This window comes from Cuculus canorus, chromosome 13, assembly GCF_017976375.1.
Source record: "Cuculus canorus isolate bCucCan1 chromosome 13, bCucCan1.pri, whole genome shotgun sequence".
Classification (NCBI taxonomy): Eukaryota; Metazoa; Chordata; class Aves; order Cuculiformes; family Cuculidae; genus Cuculus; species Cuculus canorus.
Genome location: NC_071413.1, coordinates 5,480,633 through 5,506,216, shown reverse-complemented (window position 1 = coordinate 5,506,216; position 25,584 = coordinate 5,480,633). Strand labels below are relative to the sequence as shown.

The 25,584-nt window shown below is 44.2% G+C and overlaps 1 protein-coding gene across 9 annotated transcripts in view; it reads left to right on the top strand.

The window, feature by feature from the left end:
- Positions 1 to 25,584, top strand: part of ZC3H18 (zinc finger CCCH-type containing 18) — a 46,721-nt gene that overhangs the window by 14,087 nt on the left and 7,050 nt on the right. For 5 of the 9 annotated variants that reach the window (XM_054078892.1, XM_054078889.1, XM_054078891.1 and 2 more), the window contains 11 exons: positions 265 to 413; positions 698 to 790; positions 1,400 to 1,557; positions 3,165 to 3,197; positions 4,765 to 4,891; positions 6,036 to 6,334; positions 17,301 to 17,501; positions 18,232 to 18,357; positions 19,912 to 20,013; positions 21,709 to 21,852; positions 23,558 to 23,710. In XM_054078892.1, the coding sequence (XP_053934867.1) occupies positions 265 to 413; positions 698 to 790; positions 1,400 to 1,557; positions 3,165 to 3,197; positions 4,765 to 4,891; positions 6,036 to 6,334; positions 17,301 to 17,501; positions 18,232 to 18,357; positions 19,912 to 20,013; positions 21,709 to 21,852; positions 23,558 to 23,710 (1,585 nt within the window). The remainder of the gene's footprint in view (positions 1 to 264; positions 414 to 697; positions 791 to 1,399; positions 1,558 to 3,164; positions 3,198 to 4,764; positions 4,892 to 6,035; positions 6,335 to 17,300; positions 17,502 to 18,231; positions 18,358 to 19,911; positions 20,014 to 21,708; positions 21,853 to 23,557; positions 23,711 to 25,584) is intronic. The other 4 variants (XM_054078894.1, XM_054078896.1, XM_054078898.1 and 1 more) reach the window with 3 other exon arrangements.

Below are 25,584 nucleotides of genomic sequence, written 5' to 3'. Positions count from 1 at the left end.
GTTTGTGTCCATCCTTTCCTTTTCCCACTGTAATGAGGTTCTTGTATGTTCATTTATCTGTGACTGGGTTTATTTGTCCTTCCTGGGGAGGTGGAGGGGGTGGCAAGTGTCTTTCCGTGTGAATGAAAACAGATAAATATCAACAGAGTTGGAGAGAAGAAAAGTCATATGTCTCATGTTCTTTGATAGGTTTTCAGTGGTTGTGGAGCTGAACAAATACTTGCTGCAGGCATACAGGAGTCTAATAGAACTGTGTTTCCACAGGTCACTGTACTTGGGGCATGAACTGTCGATTTATTCACCCTGGCGTGAATGACAAAGGAAACTACTCCCTGATCTCCAAGCCTGAGCCCTTCTCCCCAAATGGTGCTCCTCCTATCGGCCCTCACCCACTGATGCCAGCCAACCCTTGGGTATGTGAATGTATGGCTTCTGCGCGTAGCTTGTGTCTCTGGCTCTAGGAGAAGTGAGGATTCTATTTGAACTGTTACTTTTGCAAAATTCAATGCATTTATTGGATATGTAATTTTTAAAATGTGATCTTGAAGCTGCTAGGAGTTTGTCCCAGTTCATGTCCTGGTGATACACCTCCAGAGTATCTGGATGTACTCTGAGATTACTGTTTACAAAGCATGAGTTTGCTACTTAAAACTAATGTCCAGTGTCTGTCTCCTTCCCCTTCTCACCTTCAAAACAGGGAGGGCCAGTCGTTGATGAAATCTTACCTCCACCCCCTCCAGATCCTCCAACAGAAAGTGCCTGGGAGAGAGGACTCCGCCATGCTAAAGAGGTAAATGGCATCATCAGCAAGTAGGCTGACAGTCATCACAATGCGCTGGCCTGTTTCAGCAGGAGCAGGGTGCTAGAAGAGCTCTTTTTGGAGCATGTCTTGTCCTTTTCAAGGAGCATTCTTTTAGCCTTTTAACCTATTAACTGTGTCTTGTTGTATATACATGTCACATATACAGTCAAGAGAAGCTAGCATCCAGGTTTGGTTTTTATGTTAACATGAGCTATGGAGAATCTGTGGCCTTGACCAGTTCAGGGATGTTGAACTCGAGCCCTCCACAAAGCAAAAGTATTTAAGCTGATCCAGTTTCCTTTAATTCAGTACCTTTTCCTGTAGCACCTATAGGATCCATGGCTCTCATCGTTTCAGAAAATAAGGTGAGCATGTGTGAAACATTGCCTTTCTGCTGCTGTTCTGAGCGGATAGAATAGTGAATTACACTTTCTACATGAATAGAAGTCCAGTGTCCTGCACTTTCATGAGACTTGGGCAGAAGAAGAATGTCTTAGTTGAAAGAGCAGGTTTCTTCCAAGTGAAGAATTGTTAACACTGCACTTGCCTGTACCTCAGAATTCTCTTCATAATGCTTTTATGTTTGTGTTATGGCAGGTGTTAAAAAAAGCAACTATGAGAAAAGAACAGGAGCCTGACTTTGAGGAGAAAAGGTTCACTGTGACTATTGGAGAAGACGAGCGTGAATTTGACAAAGAAAACGAGTTTTTCCGTGACTGGAATTACCGCATCACCAGAGACGTCAGAGATCCAGCGTAAGATGCAGTCTTGGTTTTGCTACGTGTAATAGATGGGTGGGAAATGTAGTGCAGTGTGGCAGTCTTCAGTTAACTTGTTGCTCCAAATTGGAGGAAGTCTTACCTCAGAAAGCAGAAACAACTTCCATTAAGCAGTGTGTACCAGTTAAAAACTTGAGCGGCTTCCACTCACTCCAGTTCAATCCTACCTTCCTTTACAGTTATCTTTAAACCTTTCTACCTTCAATGTCATTGGCACACTGGTCCCTTGAGGACACTGTCTAGTTGCGCATTGCCTGCCCCACACCAGTGCATTCTTCTGACTTTTATTCCTCTTGTTTGTCTTATTCCAACCCATAATAGTTTTAAAATGCTAAAGCTCAGGCTGCAAAGTGAGAGAGTGCTCAGTGTCCGAGAGCTTCAGGGTAGCAGTTGTACCATCTCAACCAGCTGGGTGTTTATTTGCAGGGGCATTGGTCCAGCAGCTGATCTGAACTGACCGGTCCCAGATAAATGATTCAGTAAGGTACCCAGTAAGCAAACCTGTTAGCTGCCAAAGCATGGTCTGAGCCAAACCAGACACCCTAAACCTAAGCGTTTAGATCATTGGGGGTTTTAGGGAGGTAAAACATAGAATGTTAGAGACTTCACACATTCCTATTGTGACTGAGAGCAGGTGAAGGTGCAAGGATGGATAAGTAGCTCTGAGAGACTTGTTTAATAGTTCTTGAGCCAAGAAATCGAATGGAGAAACAGTTTTTGAGAAGGTAGGCTTGTATTCTGCTGGAATACAGGTGAATCTGTTCCTCTCCTGCTTTATACATCGACTCTTCTTCCTACAAATACAGATTATTTCTACTCACAGAGAAACTGTTTGCAAGGCTCGGCTCTGTCTATTTTAGAGTGCATGAACTGCAAAAAAAAAAAAGTCTGAAAAGGAGCAGGTTAAGCTTTTGTTCAGTAGTCTTTGCTCTGGAGTGCCATTCCTTTCCCCATCTTACAAAGAACTGATCATCTTCTCAGTGCTGCAGGCTGTAACAGAGCAGTTGCATCATATGAATATTTTCCTGTGTATAAATCGGTCTTGGTGGTTTCTTCCTCTGAGAAGGCTTTCAGTTGCGCCTGGGGCATATTATCACTGGTGCTCTGTGGTCTGACCATGTAGTATCTCTCTGTTATGATTGTGTATGAAGACTAGCATCAGCATTCTAGTTGTTTTATTCCACTGCCTCACTGATGTAAGAATTGTGTTAGGAACAGGACTTCCTGTTTTTTCTGTATGGTCAAGGAAAAAAATGTTCTGCATGTCACCAGCGTTAAATAGCAGTAATTGAACAAACGGAATTGCTGAAAATTCAAGCACCTTTGTGTATAACGAGGTTGTGGGTTTAAAGTATCTTCATTATGTGTAAAGGCAAAAGTTATGATGTTGCTGCTGTCAACTCTAAAAAAAGGTGATTTTTCTCACACGCACACACGCTTACTGCACAGATTGACACCTTGCAGCAACCTAACCACTGGTGGTGCAGCTGAGATGTTAATAAATGCTTTCAGGACTGTCTTGTTGACATATGAAGATGTCTAAATAGTTCATGAATCCCTTTTTCTTTTTTGAAAAACTATAGGGAGGTGGACATCAAAGAAAACATTAACTATGGGTAAGCAGGTCTTTGATTCCAGTACTGTTGCAACTGTAAGAAAATATTCCCTTTCCTTTCTCCGTTGCACTTCTAAAACTTCCTAGGCCACAGACTGCTGTCCCATCAGGTGTGGTGGGACAGTTCATTAACTGAATGGATGTATTTGATTTTTTGGGTGATACCAATTATTTGCTTAAGGATTTAAGCACTAAATTCTCTAAATGCACAGCAGTAATGCTTGTTTAAATAAAAGGTCTACAAATGTTATAGGAAGGGAGTGGGGAGATTTGGACTTGAGACTGTGTTAAAAATGGAAGTGTTTCCTTTTATAGTGTGGCTAGAGATTTTTATGCCTCTTTGAACACCTGATGTTGCTGAATCCACATTGTTGTCTGGTTGACATCAGGAGTTTGTCGAATTAAGTATCACTATTCAAGATTCTCTGGTAATCTTTCCCTTGACTTATTTCAGACAAAAATGGAAATGCTAAACCATTTAAAAGCCCTGAAAGAAATACAGCTGCTTAATGTTCGGGGCAGCACTTATGTCTTAGCCTGTTTTAGATTATTTGGCACTTTTTAAAATGCAAAAGCAGGCCCTTTCTTCCTTTTATTACAAGTCAGAGTTGCATTATGGATGATCTGGAATTTGAGGGCATTTGCTTTATATTATAATCTTAGTTCTGCCACTGAATCCTCTGTGGCCCTGGAAGTTTCTTGTTTCCTGTACCCACCTCCCCATCTTTACAGTGAATCCCATGTTTTCACTCCAGCTGGCTGGCAGGGATTGAATATTGTTTAGTATGTAAATTAAAAACATCAACTAACATTAGTAGAACTCATCAAACTGAGGAAACATTGCAGATTGAAGGAGGGTGGGTTTTAGATCCTTTCACTGCAGTTGAGCAGGGTGTGCCGTGTGCTTGCCAGTTCACTTGGGTGCTGGAGGGCCAGCACCTGTTTTCTGCTGGAGAATATCAATTGTGGGTACGGTTACCTTCATTGCATGGTGGAATTCCAGGAGTAGGGGCAGAGCATTGCTGGCCTGTCCCCGAAGCTTAGCTTCTCTCAGTGGAAAGCTCGGCAACAGCTCATGTCCTGTGCTGTTGGCACTGGGATACACCCATCACCTCCGGTGGCAGAGGGGTAGGAGATCATGATCCATTCCACTTCTGATGTGAGGATGTGTGAGATTAGCTCTGTGTGCATGGACAGAAAACACAGCTCTAAATCAATGAGGCAAAACATGTTCTGTTACATTTGCATACATTTGAAGTGGCTGTAAAAAGCAATTGGTGTTTCTCCATTTTTTACCACATTGATTTGAAGGCTGAACTTGGTTCGTAGCGTTTCTCTTTGTGTTTATCAGGAAAGGTTTGTGCTTTTCTCTGATAAGCATTGTTTAAAGACCGTTTCTGTCTGTTTGGGATATGTAGAAAATAAACCACTTTGTACGGTTGTACTGTGTTGAATGTGTTTTTTCCTGTCAGTGCACAGTGACTGAGACCTGACCTAGAATACGTAGTGTTTCTGTGTGGCGACAAGGTGATATTTCCCTTTCTAACCTTCCCTGTTTTTCGTTGTAGGCTTGATCCCTATACAGATCCTTATTATGACTATGAAATAGAACGGTTCTGGCGTGGTGGGCAGTATGAGAATTTCAGGGTTCAGTATACAGACCCAGATCCATACCGTAACTACAGAGTAAGTAAGGTAATACCCCTTTCCGCGCTCTTCCTTTCTACTTTCTTCTGGTTACTTCTGGTGCCTGTCATGTTTCCAGTGCAATGGTCAAAACATGACTTTTCATGTATGTTCAAGATGCTTAACCTTACAGGTAGTTAAATCTTGACTTAATTACTGCACAGAACACACTCTGGGTACAGGAATGGGAGGATGTTCTGTTTCAATGTGATGAAGGCAAAAGCATGTCTGAGATAGGAAGGTGATTCCTCTTTGTTTCCACTGGCTGCTCCTCTGCATAAATGGCAGCTGTGCAGCGCTTACCGTTCTTGGGAACATTAGAGAGAGAGGGAGTTTCCAGGAAATAATATGACTGAGGAATGGTTTGCTTGTTAGTTATTGAGAGAGAAAGGATTAGATTTGGACAGGTGTGCTTTGTGTACAGGTGGAGGACCCAGTGTGAGCGTCCACCACTGGTGAAGTTGCACATTAGTTACTTTGAGTCAGACAAGGAAAGCACCCAGCCAGTTGCTGAAATCCCAGATGTAGCCAGTTGGTGTTGCACTGCTGTAAGATGTAGGAGCTCCATAAGACTATGACCCTTTCCATCCTCTTCCTTTTGTCCTCATGCAAGCTGCTGTGCCTCAAGACTGGTGCTGAAAATAATAAACCCTGCTCAATGGGGAGCTTTCTGTGCTATTTGTCCCATCCTCTACAAGGTGGCTTTGCTTTTGCTGTAAGCCCCTGCTGTTCCTCAGAAGCAGTGCATGAACAGGGGCCTGTCCTCGCTATTGTTGCACATAATGCGCCGCCAGTTATTTTCATGGTGCTTGTTTGTAAAGTTAATTAGCTTGTTACAAACTTGATTAGCAATAACAGTATTGTAAACATGAATACACTTATTTAATAAGTATAATAACCCAAATGAATCTTTGACTGCTGCCTTTGAAAATGACAACTGTGATGAATATGATGTGGTGTTTTGCTCCTCTCCACTTTCTAACTGCTCAGCAAACAGTGATGGCCAGCAAGCTCCAAATTATTTATCTCAATACTGTGCTCTAACATGGGAGCGCATATGTGATTGCTCAAGGTTCAAGGCTTTGAAACCTTGCTGCCCACTTTGTTACAAGATGTTACCACAGTGTCATGATGATTTCTCTCCTTTTTAAAGGAAAGAGAGCGAGAACGAGAAAGGGAAAGAGAGAACAGACAACGAGAAAGGGAACGCGAGAGGGAGCGAGAACGGGAGCGAGAGCGGCGCCAGCGGGAACGAGAACGAGAAAGGGAACGCGAGCGTGACAAGGAGCGCCAGCGGAGGAAAGAAGAGTGGGAACGTGAGAGAGAACGAGTCAAGAGAGATGAAAAAGACAGGCAGCACAGGGACCGGGACAGGGACCGAGACCGGGACAGGGACAGGGACCGTGAAAAGGAGAAAGAAAAACCAAAGCCCCGGTCCCCACTGCTACCAAGGTAAGTGTTTGCTGGAATTCAGACTTGACATTTTAGCTGATGTTTGTTTAGCTCATCCTGATCGGAGTGAAGATCCCTACCATCTGCAGCTCTTGATTAAAGCGGTAGTTTCAAGAGGAAGGCAACGCTTTAAATGAGCCTTGCTGGCCACTAAGTGGAGCTAAAACATCAGTGACACCCGAGTGTGCGTAACCAGACTGTGAAAGGAGGAGAGCGTCTGTCCTGTAGGTATGGAGATATTCAGCTTATCACTGTTCCTTTGAGGCTAGAGTACACCTTGGGAGGCTGGCTGGGTCCCTAGGGCTGAGAGCCCTGCAGCCAGTGGCGACTCACTCTGGGGCCTTGACAATTATCCTTTGACAAGAGTCAGGGCTGTTTTGGGAGTTTGTGGATAGCAAGTGTCTGGAGACTTATTAAATAAAATTCCCAAAAGAGGCTAGAAAAGTAAAGGCATTATGTGCCTTGAAACGAGTCTCTGCTAGGTGTTACAGTGGAATTGCAATGTGGAGGCAGGTTTTTTTGCCTCTCCCATTTTTTCTGTAAAGAGTTCTGCCTTGTGTGAAAGAAATTGAACCAGACAGACTAAAAGTCTAGGAACTTCACAAGTTAATCCTATTTTGTTCATCTGTCAATTATTTAAAAAATTGTATAAATATCACAGCTGAATATAGAACTTGGCTTATGGGAAGTTCTTTTCGTTCAGAATCAGAGCAAAGTATCACATTTCCTCTTGAAGGACATCTCCAGGAAAACTGATTAGCAATGTCAGTGTCTCAGAAGACAGGGGCAAGTGGAGTCTTCTGATCGTGTGTTAAAAACATGTGGCGGCACAGGTGTGTGTATGCGTGTTTTGGGGCAAAGAGACATGCAGGGAGGCGGTTTCCCAAGGCATATTGGAGCTTCTCCTTCTGCCTGATGTCTGTGTTGTTTCTTAAAAACTAGAGGAAGGTGTGAAACATCTTGGGTTTGAGGAAGTGTGAAGAACAGGGCTAAGAGGGCCTGGAATGAGGTACCACATGCAATTGTGTAGTTTCAGGTAGTAGCAGGGTTTAGTCATGAATCTGACCCAGAGGTTTTATTTGCATTACTAGCTGGTTTTTGATGGTGACCCTTTTTTCCAAGAAGCAGTCACTGTTTCAGAACAGTTTGAAGATGTCTTGTGGGTGTCTTGATGCCGTAGCAGCGTAAGAGTGGTTATAGGAGTATTTCTAATGATATGCTACATTTAATTACAATCTTCACTTACAACCATAATTTTGCACTTTAATTACCACATTTGCTGTCGGTTTGTGCTCCTGTTGAGTTAGTGATGGAAGAGATCATGCTCACCAGAACCATGTGATGATGATGATGAAAGTGACATCAGCTGATTGGCTGTTAGTCATTAACAGTCACTATGATTGCGATCACTACGCTCAGGGCTGAGCCTGCTGCTTGCTCCTTCCCTTGACACTCTTGCTGGGTCACAGGGCAGGGCTTTGTGGGAGAGCTTTCGCTATTAGTGCTGCCCAGGGTTTTCTGGGTAGAAGCAGAAGCTGTGTTTGCAAGTCTTAGATCCATCTCTTTCTGTGTAACCATCTGTGTGAGCCTAGAGATGGGATTTACAGTATTTGTGACGTAAGCTTTGTGGATACAGGTTTCCCTGCTTCTCTCTTGTGCCACACTCTGCCATAAACACTACTTAAGGGAGCTGTGGTTGCTTCTTGAATGTCCAAACCAGGCTTATTAAGATGAATCTTTGTAAATGAAAAATAGTCCTTGATACACCTCTCTGCTTTTTCGGTTTCAGTCTGCTATTCTTTCTAGAAGTGGATCGTAGAGAATCTACTGTTGAAAGTGTCCTCAGTCTTGTCCTGTAACGCAAGCACTGATGACTGCAGGGCCAGGCAGAGAGCTGGAGGGAGAGACAGCAAGCGGGGCTTGCTTTGCCTTCATTGTGCAGGTCTTTAAAAACTGGTGGCAAGAAGTGTTTATGGTATTTGTGCTGAATAGGGAGCTAGTACTGAGCAGGAAGCTTTAATACCTCAAAAAAACCAATCTTGGATCAGCACCTATGCACTGAATCTCAGAGGAGAGTGGAATTAATGGGAGCACTTGCCAGTAAACCTGAAAGCCCTACGTTGTTGAAGGCAGTTCTCCAAGTACTCTTAATAGGACTTCAGTCCCTGCTGTTGAGACCCATGTCAACATGAACACTCTTCAACAGATGTAGGGATGTTTGCAGAGAAAACAAAGCTCTAGGAAAAGCTTTTTTAAAAAGTAAAAGTGTACTTCAACTTCTTTTCCCTTGGAGAAGATGTTCCTCATCCATCAGTTTGTGTTTCCATACACTGCATTCCACAGAAAGCTCCTTCATAGTTATAGTGTGACTTGGCTTTGAACTGTGCCGGTTTGTCCCACATAACCTCTTTGATGGGCTCCAAACTTCCTTGTGGCAGTGCAGCTGTTTGAGCTGTCTCACCTTTTCTCCAAATATCTTTGGCATCTTGGGATTAAACAGCTCCGGAGGTTGTTTAATGTGTAAAATGCTTATGATTGCTTCGTGCTTCCTGGGCAGCAGGATGCATGGTAGTGGCGTAGCACTCACCTGCAGGTCTATTTATAGGCTCTGGGCTTTCCCTAATTGCTAGATCCCAGCTTTTGGCAAGTCTGGCCTTTCCAGGTGTCATGTGGCAACGGGGGCTGGCTTGCACCAGGCTGCAGGCAGCTGCCCGTTAACATTCCTGCACCAAAGGCAGAGCCGCTTCCAGCTGGAGCCCACGTGGCCCTGCTCTTCCCTTACTAATGAGCTGAGGAGACTGGAAAACTGTTCCGCAGAGGTTATGCAACTGGCAATGAGCTTTGCTAAAGGTAGAGCTGAGGATGTCTGTAATTACAGCTAGGGAGCCAGTCTGTCATCGGCATATGACCTCCTTCCAGTAGAGGCTGGAGGAAGGAACAAAGTGACATACAGAATGCAGAGTTGAAAGGAATGAAAGAGGTGAAAGAAAACTCAAAAAGCAAATAGCCAGCAACATGAAAACAAATTCCCTTTCCATTATATTGAAAGCAGGAAGGCTTAATCTGATCTCTGAACAGCAACAAGGTAGTTAAGGCTAATAACACAGAGAAGCCAGAGCACTTCCTGGTATAACTGCTTGCTGATGATGAGGAGGATTACAATTTAACAACAAACAAAGACTGTAAACTCTAACGGACTCAGCAGCAAATGTTTCTCCTCGAACCTTGTAGAAGAAGAGACTGCATTGTTTGCACTTTGAGTAGAAGAGTCACGTGTGGACTGGACGTTTTGGAAGGAGCATGCAGTTGCTTCTTTATGCTTTGGGTTTCTTTCCCAGGCTTATGATGAGCACTCCAAGAAATTTCTAATCTGAGATTGCAGTGCTAGTAAAACTGTTCCTCCTCCCTCCTCAGGCATTGAACATTTAAACAAGCCAGGACACTTTATGATCAATTAGAGGGATAACTTGGCTGTCTGTCCTTATGCTCCCCATCTCTAGAACGAGTTCTAATGCCCCAGGCTGTGACTGATTTTGCTGAGTACAAGATTTGTGCTTTATATCTCTTAACTTGCCAGTCTAGCATGCTGTTGTGCAAAGCATTTTAGGGATAAAGTGGCGTGAAATATTTTATTTGAAGAGACTTGGAGCAGTGCAAGATATTCTTACCCAGGCTGCTGGCCTTTAGCTCTGAGCTGAGGTCCTGCACATAGAAATAGTAATTTGCTTTAATCCTCCTATTGTTGCACAGGTCTATCCCACCATTATCCAAGCAAATCTGATTGTTTCAGGAGTGCAGTAAGTAATGCAGTTAGTGTCATGGGACCTGTTAGTGGCTGTATTTCCAAAGCACTCGGGGATGTTTAGGAATTGGACCCTCAGTAATCTCTGCCACATTGGCTAGGGTAGCACTAAGTGGTTGTCAGCCAAGCGAGAAGCAAGAAGTAGTGATCCCATGCTGTGGGTCAGTTAGATGGGTATTGGTTCCTTTCCCACCTGGATTTCCTTTGTGGTGAATGCTGCGGGCTCTGGTGAAATGAACCTTCAGATGAGGAACTTGTCATCTCCACTTCTTGAGGAAGTCTGTCCTGCAGTCTGACCTAAAAGCTATTTCCATGCAGACGAGTTTGGTCATGGCCCATGATACGGACCCCAGAATCTGTGTGGCGATGGTGCCAAGTGTGGTGGGGAGGAGAAGGCTGTTGTTGTCCTGAGATGTCCCAGAGTCCGAACAGGAGGTGACAGCAGCTCTGAAGCTGCCAGGAAGGAGCAGTGTACCAGTGAATTGTCCTGTGATTATCGCACACACAACAGTTTTTGGGAAGGAAGTTTTCTTCAGCTGGGCTAATGACTGTCAATGGAGTGCACTTACGCAGCCATTAAGAAATAAAAATAACACCTGCAAGTAGGGACGCTGCAAAATTTAAAGCAATGTCAGAAAGGGCAGCTATTCCACAGCACATCATAAATCCTTTGTAAAACCTTTCCAGCTTCTGTTGAGGTGACAGTAGCCCTCAGCTGTGAGATGCTATATAATGCTGCAGACCCTGGGACAAAAGGTTACCTGGTCCCTTGGCAGAGCTCACCCTTGCATTATTTTTTTCCAGCTAGTTCAAGTTGACTTTGTAATAAGTCATTGTTACCTCTAGAGCGAGCATGTTAATGAAGAGGATAACCTGGAGTCTAAAATCAATGAATGCAGGTTATACAGGGCTGGCAAGTTAGAAAGTGTTGGAATGAGGTTGATTAGATAAAGGAGTGGCAAATGGAAGGGAATGCAAATGGAGTGATTCATGATTGTGTGTGTGATCACAAACCAACTGAACTTGTTTTTCGGAAGAATCTGTAATTCCAAGTGTTCCTGGGTCATCATCATCTTTCCAGACAGCCTCTGGTGGTCTCCCCATGCCATCTGCTGGATCTGCTCTCTATTTTTTGCGTATAGGGGCTCTGTATGAAAGCGGCTGTTGCTCAAATGGAGCTGGGTGTTTTGGTAGACTTAGTAATAGCATCTCATTTGGTTGTGTAAAGATGGTGTGGCAGACTGGTGAATTTTATCTTCTCTTTGTTTTCCCTGTGGAAATGTCAGCTGTTACTTAAAAAACATCCTTCATTTGCCCTGCCACAGGAGGAAGAGCAGGCAGAGTAGACAACTGTGCTCTTCCTGCTTTCGAGTGAGGCATTGGTGTAAGACCGCGGAGTGCTCTAAATTAGTCTTACATCCATGAGAAGTTACTAAGGGGGGAAAAGCAGCCTCTGTCAGGTTTGTTGTCCAGGTGTCTGCACCTTCTCTAGGTGGCTTCTTGGAGGGCAGTGAGTTGAGAAGCAGATGGTTCCACGTTGTTGGGTTTCCTGGGCTGAAACAAGGTTTATCATCTCAAGCTGGACCTCTGTTCCTCGTGCACACACCAGGTCTGCTGTTTTGCCTTTAGTACTACACCGTGCAGCACTGATCAGAAGAGGATTTTTCTTTGCCCTGCGTACAGAGCATGCCCTGTGCTGCTCTGTGGTTCTTTAGACTCATAGTCAAATGCCCTGTAGGGGGTAACAGTGTGGTGATAAACACATTAACTTGTTTACATCCCCATTTTTTGTGGTGCACCTTCCAGTCAGAGCAAGGGAACCTGGTTAGACGGCTTTGCTTTCATTGATGCTCCCGGTTCATTTGGGAAGTTAGCAATAATAGAATCTCTCCTCAAACCAAATGAGCCAAAGTTTTCAAAGTTCTCCACAAAGCATTTATCTTGCCTGAAGTTTTCATTGGTCTCCCTGGTTGTTGAGGTTCTGTCTGTGCTTCCTCAGTAAAAGGAAAAGGGTTTCGTAACTGTAAATCAAGATGAAGGGCATCGAGTGACTCAGATGTGGATCTCAAGGAATGTGTTTTCCTTTGGCGTTTCAGAGATGGAATTACTGGAGAGATCTCCCACACTGGATTTTATTAAAACATTGCGAAGTCTGGGGCAGAATCCCTGCACACAGGTACCTCTCACTTAGAGGAGGCTCCCAAGGCGTCAAATGCTCAGCCCTTAGGGTAGATCACATCTCAGGTATGTTTATCTACCTGCTGTGATGATTTCATACTGTAGGTTCAGATTGTATCGCCACTATTTAATTTCAAAGCCTTTCCCCATCGGGCTTTGAAGAAATCTTTTCTGGGTTTTTTTTTTTTTTTTAAGCAACTGATAACTCTTCTTTAGATCAAAATGTCTTGAGAAAAACATATCCTTTGCTAATATTTCACCAAGATCAAGTAGCACCAACTCCAAGGTTCAGCGTTTCCCATCATAGCTGCATGTAGGTAGCTTTTGGGAGCTGTTGTGCCTCTCTGGCCACACAAGCGACTTTGTACAGAGACTTTGTACAGAGACAGATAAATCTTCCAGTGTGCAGCACACTGGTGGAGTTTATTTTGCAGCAATTGCAGGTCCCTTCACAACTGCCTTAGCACACGTGGCTCCCGTTGTTCCTCGAGTCTGCTTCCTCTGGAAAATTCCACTGACACCGAAGGAAAAATTGCTCTGGCACCGCTGACGCAACACTTGCTTTCCTGCAAGAAACGAGAAAGCTTTTAAATCATCAGTGGACTTTCCTCTTTCAGAAAAATGAGCTGTAACTGCTGCCTAAAACAGTAGCCCTGGAGCCAGACTGACGTCACTGGTGACTGTGGGTGATAAGGTTTGCGTTACCTGTGGGAGTCGTGTCCCATGAGGAGAGGGAAGGAAGGAAACACTTTCCCCAGGAAGCTTATTTTCCCTTCCAAGATTAGAAATGCTGCAGTGTCATTTACATAATACGTGAGGAGGAAAACTTGAGCTGTGTGGCTCTGCTTTTCCCCTTCCAAATTCTTGTCAAATTCAGTGACGTGCTTCAAACTGGGTTTATTTGGGAGCCAGAGCATGTGTGGTTGGGAGCTGGCTGACCTATGCTGTGGTTTGTGTTGCCAGCTGGAGCAGCCTTTGTTCCTCCTCTCACTGCCAAAGCCACGTTCAGCTTCACTTCTCCACTTGATTGCTGTAATTAAATTCCAGCCAAATATGCATTAACGTGTTCGTTCTGGAAAATAAAGCATTTTGTTATTTTAAGGTTAAGATGGGCTTCGGAAATAGCTAAGCTCTGCAGACCTTGCTTGTGCCCTGGTGACGCAGGATGCTGCTCCTTGGGGCTCTGGAAGGAAATTAAGCTGCTTTTGATCAGTCCATCTTGTCAGTCTCTCTTACTCCTTTTATTTTTTTAAACCTCATGGCATAGGCTTACTTAATTAGGGAGTTAATTTGAAATGTTACCTAAAAGCTGGAATTTGGTGAACAAGGGGACTGGGACTTACACATGTGCTTTGCTACCATATGACTTTTTTTTGCCAGCCACTCTCTGTGCTAAAATACATTACGTTTGCCTGCCACATGGACTGCACCAGCCTGAATAACTGGGCTGAGCTGAGGGTAAGCTCTTATAAAGTGCTGTGAGCTGATCTCAAGGCTCAATGACCCCAAAGCAGCCAGGATTCTTCTCTCCTTTCCTCCTCTGTTCACTATGTCCCACAGTTGTTCAGACGCTGCCATAGGCTGGTTGGACTCGCTGCCCCAACAAGCTGCTTCTATTTTTTTTTTCTTCCTCTCTCTGTTGAATGAATGAGTTACTTTGGCACATAAAGAGCTCCAACAAGCTCCAGACCCAGCACAAGATGGGAAGTGAAAATTACCAAGTTGTCTCCCTCTCCTCAGGGTCAAATACATCACCTGATCCACCCAGCGGTGCGGCCCCAGGACCCCAGCTATTGTGTTTGGGGTAGCTCTGGGCAGTCTTCTTGCCTGATCTGGGCCAGGAGCCACAGGCTGGTTGCATGCTGCCTCTTCTCAACAGGCTTTCCTCTGTGTGCCTTACGGCTTCCTCAGGTTTCATCCCAGCAACTGCACGGTATCTGTATGCGGGAGTAAATTTGATTAAAACACCGACTGTTTTGTGGGCTCCCGGTCTCTAGTAGTCTCTTCAGTGAAACTTGTGCAGGCTGTAATTGAGATGTTAGTCTAAGGCGGGCGGTGAGGATCTTGGCAGTTGCTCTGGCTTGCTTTCAGTTCTGACTTCTCAATTCCACTGGAGGAGATGAGCCAAGCAGTATCAGATACCAGTCCCTCATATTAAGTTGAACAAGTTTATTTGGTGATGCCACATGTTGGGCGTGCAGGTAGCTCTTGAGGAAAGACTTTGAAAATGTCCTGACACGAGCATCTTTCTTGGCTGTAGTATGGTAACATACTTATTGCTGAGTCAAAAAGCCAAAGCATATCTAGAAATGAGGCTTTCTTTTGTGGTTTTCCTGGGGAAAAAAAACCTTTCCTCCAGAAAATGACTTCATTGAGAGAATGGCATCAAACCAGGTAATAGGTACAAGTAATGAGATTTGCTTTCATAGTCATCTTTGCTCCAAGCTTGCACACAAGTTACGGAGTTCAGCATAACTTATTCGCATGTGGGGTCTGAGCTGAGGTCCTGATCCCAGGATGTGCTGCTCTTGGACGTGCACATGGGCAAGTGGAGGATTTTTTTGAGGGACAGAGAATGAATTCTGTAGGAGACTTGTCTTTCTGAAAACTGTTGCAGGAGGGAGTTGAGCTTAGAGCAAGCAAGGTTGTTCATTAGCGTCTTTCATATTAATCTCACCTTGGACGCTGCAGTGAAAAGCTTCTCAGCAGGTTTTATACAGGTCTTGAGGTGGAACACCCCCTCTGCCCACCTGTGCCAGCAGAATATTCCCCCTGCATCTCCCAAAGCATGCAGAGTGTGACATAGTCTAGCATTATCCATGAGCATCTTCGTATGGTGTCTTCCTCCTTTCTGATGCCATTTAGCCTGCTGCTTGATGCAAGGTGTGTAGACTGTTCCTGACATGCTTTGCACTTAATTCTTTTGAAGATACTCTAGAGGCCAAGATGGCTTCGAAATGGGTTTGTACTACATCTGCTGGAATGAGAGCTTGATCCTGGCTATGGCTATTTAGCGCTACCAGAATGTAAGTAATGGGTCCAGTCTATCTCAACCCCGTATTCAGTCATGATCTTTCTTCATGATTCGGTACTCAGATGTAGTTGTGGCTCTAATATGGAAAACTAGACCAACTCACTGCAAATAACATATGCTATGTTAAATAGCGTGTTTTAGAGCAGGGCTGGAAAGGGTGGTGATGCTAAATGAAGATGCTGGTGAATAATGCTGAGCCATAACCCCACTTGGGATTCCCTTATGAGGCAGTCAGCAATTTTGTGTGCTAATACATAAGCATATTCTTTTGAGGCTGGAATGAGATTTGTGGGAGAGGTGAATGTGAAAGAAGAATTTCTCCTCCCGTAAAATTCTGTATATAGTGAGATAAATGTGGGACACGTTGTAAAATTGCTGCAGTACATCAGCGAAGATAAGGAAACAGTAGGATGCTGCACTGGATTTTAAAGTGAGGATGTACAGGTTCTGGAGTTGTGGAAGAGGTGAGAGGCTGTGTGGGAGTTTTAACTGCACTGAGACTGTGTTTTAATACTACCAAGCAAGGAGGGGATGAGACTTCTTAGTGACTAGTGAAGCCTTCAAAGGGCAAAACAGGCTGCTAACAAAGTGCTTTAATTATCCTGTTGTGGGTTGAAAAAGTGTTGTGGCAAGAAATACAGTCCATAGAATCATTAGAAAAGTTGGAGGTTGCTTTTTTATCTCAAAAGGTAGAGGAAGTTTTGTGGGGAGTGGTTGCTTCAGTTGAGTGACTAACGGGGTGGTACTGGCTGAACACAGAGATGGAAGGTGCCTTTCCTCCCCCACATTCTTAGAGCGAGAGGGCTCATTATTTTGAGAAAAGGATTAAGTGCATCATTGTACCGGTAATTTGATGAATGCAAGAGACTTCATAAACCTTTAAGTAAGCTAGACTTGGCCTAAAACTCAAGGGAGAAGGTTGTGAGCGGGTAATTGGAAGAGTCACGTGCAGGTTAGAGTAAGGGTGAGGAAAAATCCCAAGTTAAATCACCCATAGATAAGATGTAATAAAGTCTAGGCCTGAAGAAACTCAGCCAAGAGTACTTGAGGAACTATGAGGTGCAGGTGCTGAGAAGCTAGCCCTGAATTATTTTCACATGGTTATAGAGGAGAAGAGAAGCCTGGAGAATAAAAGAATAAGTGGAAACACAACTAGAACCCTTAAAAGGGAAGGGGGGACATGGAGGGTATCTAGCCTGATTTCTTCATGGTTGTCAACAACAGAAGAGCACGTTTGACCGTGTTTATAAGCACCTAGAGAATAATAAGGTAATAAAACAACCTTTATGAACTGCTTTATGCTCAGTTGGTGAGGTGACTGTCCCCTTTGTAAAGGTAAAAACAGATCAATGCGTCTTGGCTGTGGTAAGGTTTGTGACGCAGTCCCACATGATATTCTGATAAGGGAACTGTTAGGAGAGTAATTCAGGCTGAATCTCTTCTCTTGGTACTTGCTGGTTGTTTCCAGAGCTAATGTCAAGAAGGTGTTTCAGATGCATGCTCAAAGTCTGTCCTTAGTCTGGGTCAGCTTAGTATTTTCATTCCACTGAGGTCTCTGCCTGCCAGGTTTGGGATACTCCAGCTCTAGCTGCTTGGCATAGGTGTAGGAAGAAGCAGGATTCCCCTTCCCTTCCATCTTGCATGTGCTTGTTTCCGCTTGTTTTGTGCTTGCATGAAGGCCAAAAGCTGAAGCTGAAATCTGCTAGCAGGTTACTGCTCGGTCAGTGCGACAAAGTAGTTCTCAAAACGTGCAGGAACTGCTGCTTCAAGGTGTTTGCAGTCGCTGATTTACAAAATGATAGCTGTTCTAACCCTTTGTCACCCCAAAATGTTGCTGAATATCTTTTAAGAGCTAGTACTGGTATGAATTCCTCAGTTCTTTTCCTGCTCCTGTGTTTCCATTAGCCTTACTATATAAAAAAAGTCCCAGCTAATTAACTCCTGTCTTACAGCCGTCAACCTGAGCCACCAAAGAAGGAGAAGGATGCAACCACAATTACCACCACTCAGTCGAAGAGAGCAGATGAATGGAAGGACCCCTGGCGCCGATCCAAATCCCCCAAAAAGAAACTTGGTGTCTCTGTCTCTCCTAGCCGTGCGCGTAGGCGCCGAAAAACCTCTGCTTCTTCGGCATCTGCTTCTGGGTCTTCGAGGTAAGTGAAGGTGGAGAGCAAGGTGCATCCAAGCCTTGTTAAGTGTGTCAGGGTATTGTGACATGACTCTTTCTGGTCAGTAGATGATGTAGAGAAGTTTGGGAAAGCAGTTCAAGGCTTGCTGCTCAGTGAACATCAGCATATAGGCACTGAGATGGAAGCTAAAAGGGGCACGTAACTGTGAATGCTGTGCTGTGATCTGTTGAAGATAAAGAAATCCCTGAATCTAGGAGAGTTGAAGCATAAGCTGTATCCATTTTCTTTAAATGCTTGAACTTGAAGCTCCTGAAAAGAGGGGGGGAAAGTATCAGAGAGGAATGAGGAACACGCTGAATTGAAGATATGAATCTAAAACCCAAAGTCCTCCTGAAGCAGATAGCTGTTCTTGCTGGGATCACTGCACCTGATATTTTTCTGTTTTCTCATACCTCTGTGACCCAAGGTATCAGGGAACTGTCTGGTGAAAAGGCAGAAGAATGTGTGGAAGGAGTTCCTAAAAAGGGACAGAAAGTCAGTAGCTAAAGGAGACCTATTAAAGGGCACAAAGGGATTAGCAACAACAGAATCCTCTCAAAGAAACGGGGGGTCTGAGGAGAGTCTGTAGTCCTGACAGGTCACTGAGAAGAAGGCAGGTAGTTTTTGGAGCAGGGTTTGAGAACTTGGGAAGAGTGCGTTGGAAACAAGACCTTGGTTTCTTGAGAGGTGCTAAATTTTCATCTTTTTCTTTCAGGTCCTCTTCTCGTTCGTCCAGCTATTCTGGTTCAGGTTCCTCGCGATCTCGTTCCAGATCATCTTCTTACAGCTCTTACTCTAGTCGTTCTTCAAGACACAGCTCTTTCTCAGGCAGCAGGTCCAGGTAATGGCTCCTTGGATTTGAAAGTAATGGCATACTGTTTTCCAAACACTTGCTAACAGCTATTTTTGCTGTTACTTAAAAGCAAATAGCCAACTCTTGAAAGAAAATATTCAAACCAGTTTCCTGAGTGAGGGAAATACAGTAGACTGCAAGTCAGCCTGTTGTTTTGCTTGTTAAATGAAGCAGATAAGTCAGCCACCCCCTTCTCTCTCCAGTACCCCCACCTACAAGTACTGTGTTGTTGTGGCTGGGCTGTTTCCCATGCTTGTGGTAGCTGAGCACTGTAGGAGCCTGGCTGAGATTAACATTTCCATCATTTGCATTTTATGATTGGAAGAAGTTACTGGCATCTCTTCTCTGTTGTATTGGAACCTCTATTTAAAGAGGCAAATCACCTTTCTTTATTAAAACAGTTGTGCAGTTGTGTCCTGTGATAGTCACAACACTTCAAAATAGCAATTCAGTGTCCCATGCTGATTAAACAGAGGCGTGCTTATTACTGTGCCACTTCCTTGCCACTTCCTTGCCCCTGCAGATAGTTTCCCAAGTCTGGAATATGCGTAGTAGGAGAATTGGCTCCCTAGATAGGCACCAGGTACCCAGAGCAGATCATACAGGTGATGGGAGCATGCAGTGTCACTTTCAGAGAGGTGGTTTCTCTGAGGAAAGGCTCCGGTAGGAGTTGATCCTGACGCAAGCACATACGTGTTTCTGGGGCAGCAGGATGACCTTTCCCCATCCGCCCCCTTTCAGACTGTCTTCCTTGCAGGACAGTGCCAAGTGTAGGCGACACACTTTGATTAACATGCCTCTCTCTGAAGGTAGGAGGGTGAGGAACACCCAAGTGCCTAACTGTTCTTCAGAAAGCCAGTCACCGAAGTGTCCAGCTTTCTGAAATGCTAGGCTGCAACAAAGGTACTTCCAGTCTTGGCAGTGGGGTGAATCACTTGAATGCCAGCATCTGGTGTGCTGTGTAAATGGCTTGAGTCTTTGGTCAGTCCTCATCTTGGGAAACAGCTCTCACCCTTTGATCTGTTGACTTTGATATACTCTGCTTTATATTTCTCCTTGTGTTTCAGAAATTAGAGATATCCAGTTAGATGTATTTTTTTGTCTTTCTTCCAAGATTTGCTGCTGTTTAAAGGGTTATGGACTGCACTAGCAGTTATATAAAGCAGGTTGAAAAAAAAATCATGCTGAACTTGCAACTCAAAATCCTTCCTAATTTCCTGTAGATAAAATTTCCCTAGGGAGAGAATACAGGGAGTGCAGAGGAGGCCTTGGGTGTTGGTGTGGAATACCTGAAAAAGTGCCTCTCTTGTAGCCGACCCTATATTTTCCTTTTGTTTTTCTATGGTGGCCACTGGTCTGGTCATGGAAGTTGGTTTTGTTGAGCAGAGTTCAAATATAAAAGTAGGATAAGCGCAGATCAGGACTAGTTTCTGGGATGCAGTCAGTAGCCAGAGAAGGAAGTAGTGGCTGAATGCATTGAAAGCCAGGAGAGCCTTCTGCAGTCCTACAAACTGAGCTAAGTGGTGTGTCCTCCCTTTCTAGATCACGGTCCTTCTCATCTTCACCCTCTGCTTCTCCAACACCGTCTCCACACAAGCCGCTTGTGAAGGCTAAAGGGGAGTTATTACCACCTGCTGGTAAAGGGTAAGGCAGCTTTTCTGTTTTGGTAACACGGTGCAGAAGAGGCTCCAAAGAGTAGCCTAGTATCCAAGTCAAACCCTTCTGACCTGGTCAACAGTTTAAGGAAGAAACAGAAAATGCAAAATATGACATGTATAGAAGAGTGCTTAGCTTTGCATAATTACTTAAATTATGACCATTTCACCTAATAAATCCAAGTTAAACTTTACAGGTATCCTTAAGAATGATACAGAATCGAAGAATCATTTAGGTTAACCTAACGCTACCAAGTCCACCACTAAACAATGTCCCTAAGTGCCACGTCAAGGCCCCCATCATGTATACCTGAGTGTTTTAAACATAAGCATGATGTCTTGTTTAAACATTCAGTGTTTGCAGATATGTTTATGCAGGAGCTATAAGAAGATTTAATTCATTCTTCTGCTGTAGCTTTTGTTAATGTACAGTCTTAGAGTAGAGAAATTGTTCAGCCTCATCTACTTTTCAGATTGGAGACAAATGAAAGCAGTGCTATAGCTATGAAACTCTTGGTTTGGCAGATTATGTTAGTGCTCCTGCGCTTTTGAATGCTTGAAGTTGCTATTTCACAAACTTCTGTAATGCATAGTAAATTATGGATACGTTGGAGGTGACACAACACTGTAGTGATGTCACCTCTTAAGGTGACCTGCAAATAAATTACACTATGGGAATCCCCCTGAATTCTCCATAATACAGGACAATCCCCTTTGCCACACTTCTTGTACCTTATTGACCTGTTTTTTTTGTTTTCCTCTCAACTCAGAGGGTTGAGCCCTTTAAGGACACACTCTCCACCTGCAGTGATGTCTTTACACCCTTCTAATGCACATTGCAGTGCTGGCTTGGTAACACTACACCAGCCTGCACAAGCACGAGGCTTGTTTTTGCTGCATAACATTGCATGCACTTAATCCTGTGTTGTGCAGGGGTTAAATACAGATATTCTTAAGCACAAGAGGAGGAATTAACAGTCTCTATTTTCTTATGCAGACCGCCACCTCCTCCGCAGTTAATAGTAGGCATGACATCAGTGCTGGGGATGTTGAGCAGTAACCAGCTATGAGAGCAGAGGTTGAAGGGCTTTGAGCTCTGAATCAAGCAGTGCTGAAGAGCCAAAGCAATTCCCATCTTGCATAGTAGCTGCTAGATAATGTCGTGAAGACATTGCGTAGTGGTCCTCTGTAATGATGTTACGTGTCAGGTGTCATACAGGGCAGCACAAGCCACAGGAAATGTGCACACCTGGGCTCTTTTGCACCCTGCTAATGTGTGTGAGAGAGAAGAGCATTTTTACATAAACTGTGTGCATTTGACTCTGAAGCCTGACTGGCAGATTTTAAGTAGTATTTTGGATAAAAATGCATAGAATCAAATTAATAAGAAACAGTGATTTCACGCAGTCCACTTCGTTAGTTAATCTACAAGTCGAATGTCTCCAAAATTGGCTGTTGTACATAACTTGTCTCTGCAAAGGTGACCTGACTTAGAACATTGGGAAACGGATCCCTTTAGGGGAACCCATGTGGTTTGGTGAAATGGCTGTCTGTAGCTACAGTAATCGTGTCTATATAATATTTAGTCAACAACCAACATGAATGAGTTTCATTGCCTTTGAGAATGTCTGTGTTCTGTATCTACCGAGTGTGATCAAGCACGTGAAAATTTTAATTTTTGTAGTGAAAAATCTGTGAAGAAACTAGCTGCCCTTCCAGTCCCTCAGCCGCTCACTAAAATTACAACAGCTGCACCAGAGCCCGCCAAACCAGGGGATAATCGAGAGGCAAGAAGGAAGGAACGTCAGACAAGGACTCCACCCAGGAGGTAAGAAAGCTGTGGCATGGAGTGAGGCTTGATCTCCAGGAAGACAGAGCAAATTTTGGATTCGTCTCAGGAGTACCAGCTACAAGGGCTCTTCAGTATTCAAAGAGGAATCTGTTTCCTGGGGCAGGAAAGAATTGGGAAGGGAGGGAAGGAGTTGGGGGTGAATGCTAGTGACTTGTCACTGCAAGTGGCTCCTGCCTCCGAAGACTGATTGGGGATAAAGCAGGTGGAATACGTGACATGCATCAAAAGGTGGAGTCTACAGTGCGGGGTGAAAAAGGCATCTTTGAGAGCTGGTTGTGAAGGCCACACAGCAAGGAAGCAAAGGTGTTTGGTCCAGAGAGCAGATCTGGCCTGTTGGAGGGTCAAGGGCTTTGTGGTGGTGGATTTGGGCCCTGTTTGCTCTCAACATGCGCCAGTATGTAGGGAGTATTTCTGTGTGGTTACAGGAGATGGTTCATCAGCCTCCAGCAGTAGTGCTTGAGGAGAGGAGGAAGAGCTCCACAGTACACAGCTTGCTGGCTGCCGTGATCTGCTTTTTCTTCCTGGCTTCGTCCTGTGTGACTAGTGTGGCTGTTTCAAGTGTTTTCTGTCTGTCCTCTAGGTTTTTTTGGTGGTCTTTTTCTCCTCCTTTTGCAATTGAATTGAGAGAGGCTTCTGATAGCTCTCAAACAAGGAGCACTTGCCTGTATTTAAATATTTCTCAGGCTTAATCCACTGCATTTTAAAATGTTACAGGATAAATGCAGGTCGCGTTGCCTGTCCTTAGAGGCACACAGAGTCAGCTAAGGACAGCTGAAATGCATCATACATTCTTCTCGTGTTAGAAGTTTTGAAATAGCAGTACGGTTGCTGTTGCCTAGTCTATGGAAGCAGTAGTTTGGTGCATAAGAAATCTATTTACTAGAAAAATATTTTTTATGAGCACACAAGGAGACCTGAGAATCTTTTATGCCTGCGGTAAGGCATTTATAGTTTTCTTGGATTACTAGATGATGCTTTTTGCCAGTGTGTTTTGAAGATGGCTGTGAGTCTGATTTCCATTCGGGTTTTCAGAAATATCCTGAGTCAGTTCTTAGTTTTGCATGGGATTGCATCTCCTGTTTCTTCTGAGTAGCTAAAGAAAAGGCCTGGGCTGAGCAGGTATGTCTCCGCAGGTGAAAACTGATCATGACAATTTCTTTTCCATAGAAACTCTGTCAGCTCTTGTTTCCATTTCACTTAACTTTCACTCTTAATCTTGGGTATCTTTAGTCACCTTCCCTTATTCTGTATTCCAGTCTAGATTTTTTTTCATGCTTAACCCCCCACACACCCCACTACCCTACACTGTCCCTGCGGTGCAAATGACAAACAGCTCTATTTAGGTTATTACTGGTGTGTTAGTCCCAAAAAGACATGTATGATTATTTGTATAGCCTGAAATATAAGGTAGTCCCACTGCATTATGTAATTAGCAATGTTTCTTTGTAGGAAGCATTTGCTTCTATCATCAGGACAATATTAAAATGCTTTAGCTCATTTTTTTTTCAGCCCTGGGAACACAATGTTGAGAAGAACATCTGCAACAATTATGTTTACAAAGTACCGGTCTTGTATATAATACAGGACAAACATCATGCTCGAACTGCCCCTGAACAGTTTCTTCTCGGCCCGTTTCACAGCAGAGTGCAGTGAGGTGAGGATGTCATTTGCTGTCTTGCAGGCGAACTATCAGTGGCAGCATCAGTGGCAGTGCCAGCAGCTACAGCGGTTCCAGTTCCCGATCTAGGTCCTTGTCTCGATCTCTCTCCAGATCTCATTCCAGATCGTCGTCTGCCTCAGTCTCCCACTCCCCGTCTGGGTCCAGGAAATCCAGGTACAGCCTTGACCCTTCATAACCTTTGTTGAAGTAGGAGGAGGTTGTAACTATTCTTAACTGTTATGGTTTATTGCAGTTAAAGCTCTCACTAGCTTCAAGTTTCAGAAGGTAACCAGGTAATAGGTAACCAGGACGTCTAACAAGATTGTTTTTGTGTGATGTTATGAATCCTGAGTCCTGAATCATGACAGCAGTACAACATGGGTCATGTCCTTGTGGCTTATTCAAGGAGATAATCTGTCATGTGTGCTGAGCTGCCCTTTTTTACTTAAATTATGACCAAAACATCTTCTTATGGCCAGGGCAATCCCACACCCTAATTTATTTACAAGGTAACAGTTTCAGGCTACAGAGCTTTGTTCTTGTAAACCTCTCCTACCTCTGGTTACTGTATGTCCTTAGGGAAGATGCCTGACCTGTGAGGAGAGGTAGGTCAGCAAATGCCTAAAAGGCCCATCTAATGGTAGTTTCACTTCAGCAAAGTTGCATGGTTAATTCCCTTTGTGTTTAGCCCCAAGTGAATAGTTAGTCTGTGGGATTTGTAAACAGGCAGCTAACTCCCTTCAGTAAAGAGTCGTGAAATAAACCTCTTCCAAGTCCTTCATTCTGCTTTGGTTTTTTTTGCATCAGTTTGCACACAGGAATCCCTGAAACCTCACAAGCAGCCTTGAAATGCAACACTTCCCTGTGATACAGATTTCAAAGTAGACCAGTAGTGTAAAACCTAGTGGATTCAGTAGGACTTGGCTCTGACCAGCAGTAATTCACATATCTGAACTCTGTGAAACATGCCAAGGTTCAACATCCGCATTATTTTACTGAAATACAAACTTGTTTACTACGTGCTTGTCACATTCATCAGATCAGGCAGTGGTGATGCAAGACGTTCAGAGAGCGCTTGGGCATGCTGGCTGTGTGCTACCCTGTCATAAGGGGCTTGAGAGGAGAAGATGGGGAAAACTTAATGAACGTGTTGCTTGTGTAGCACCAGGGCCATGCTTGCTGCTCTTACAGACGTGTGGAAAAGGGTGAAACATAAGAAATGCAGTCTGTGCCTAAACCAGATTTGCTGTCACAACCTTGTGGCCCGGAGCTTTCCTGGAGAAGCTGTTTCTGGCTCGTCTAGTTGCTGTTGCAGCAGTCAATGCGACCTCTCAAAACTTGTCTCTGTCAGTATGCCAGTGGGTAGAGACTTTGCAGCTCATTCCAGGGCTTATCTGTGCTGAAGCTGCCACAGCCTGTTCAGTTTTATGCGATCCAGCTTCCAGTGACAGAGCTGGGATGTTGCTGGCAGGGCAGTCGCTGGAGCGCAGAAGTCAATGTGGAATGCAGAACCGGCTGAAGAGGCTGCCTGAATATTCATGTAGCTAGCGTACACCTGGGCCCCTGTGGCAGTGACTGCGATACCAGCCGGCTCCCACCTAGCTGGGATTTTTGGAGCCGCTTCAGTATAGTGGAGCTGCGGTGGTGGTGTGGCCCTGGAGGGAAGTCTGATGCATAGCCCTGTATTTTTGTCTGATACACTTCTAAGTAGAAAGTCTTCCTTTATATGATGATTGTCTAGCATTTTAATGTTGTGAATCCATTAGAAGATAGCCATCTTGAAGACACTATTTGAAGATAGTCATCTGATAGCAGAATTTCTTGTCATTATCAGTCATGACAATATGCACATTCTCAAAGCAGGCGACTGGGCTCTCCTGTACCCTGGGGAGGAGCTGGGCAGAGCCTGTGGGCTGTAGGACTCCAGGGCTTTTAAAGCCTTCATGAATAAAAGCGTCGGACAAAAACACTGCCAGAAACCCTTGACTTGAGCCATAACACTGACCTGTATATGACAGCGCACACCCTGTGTTCAGTTTTTGTTTAAC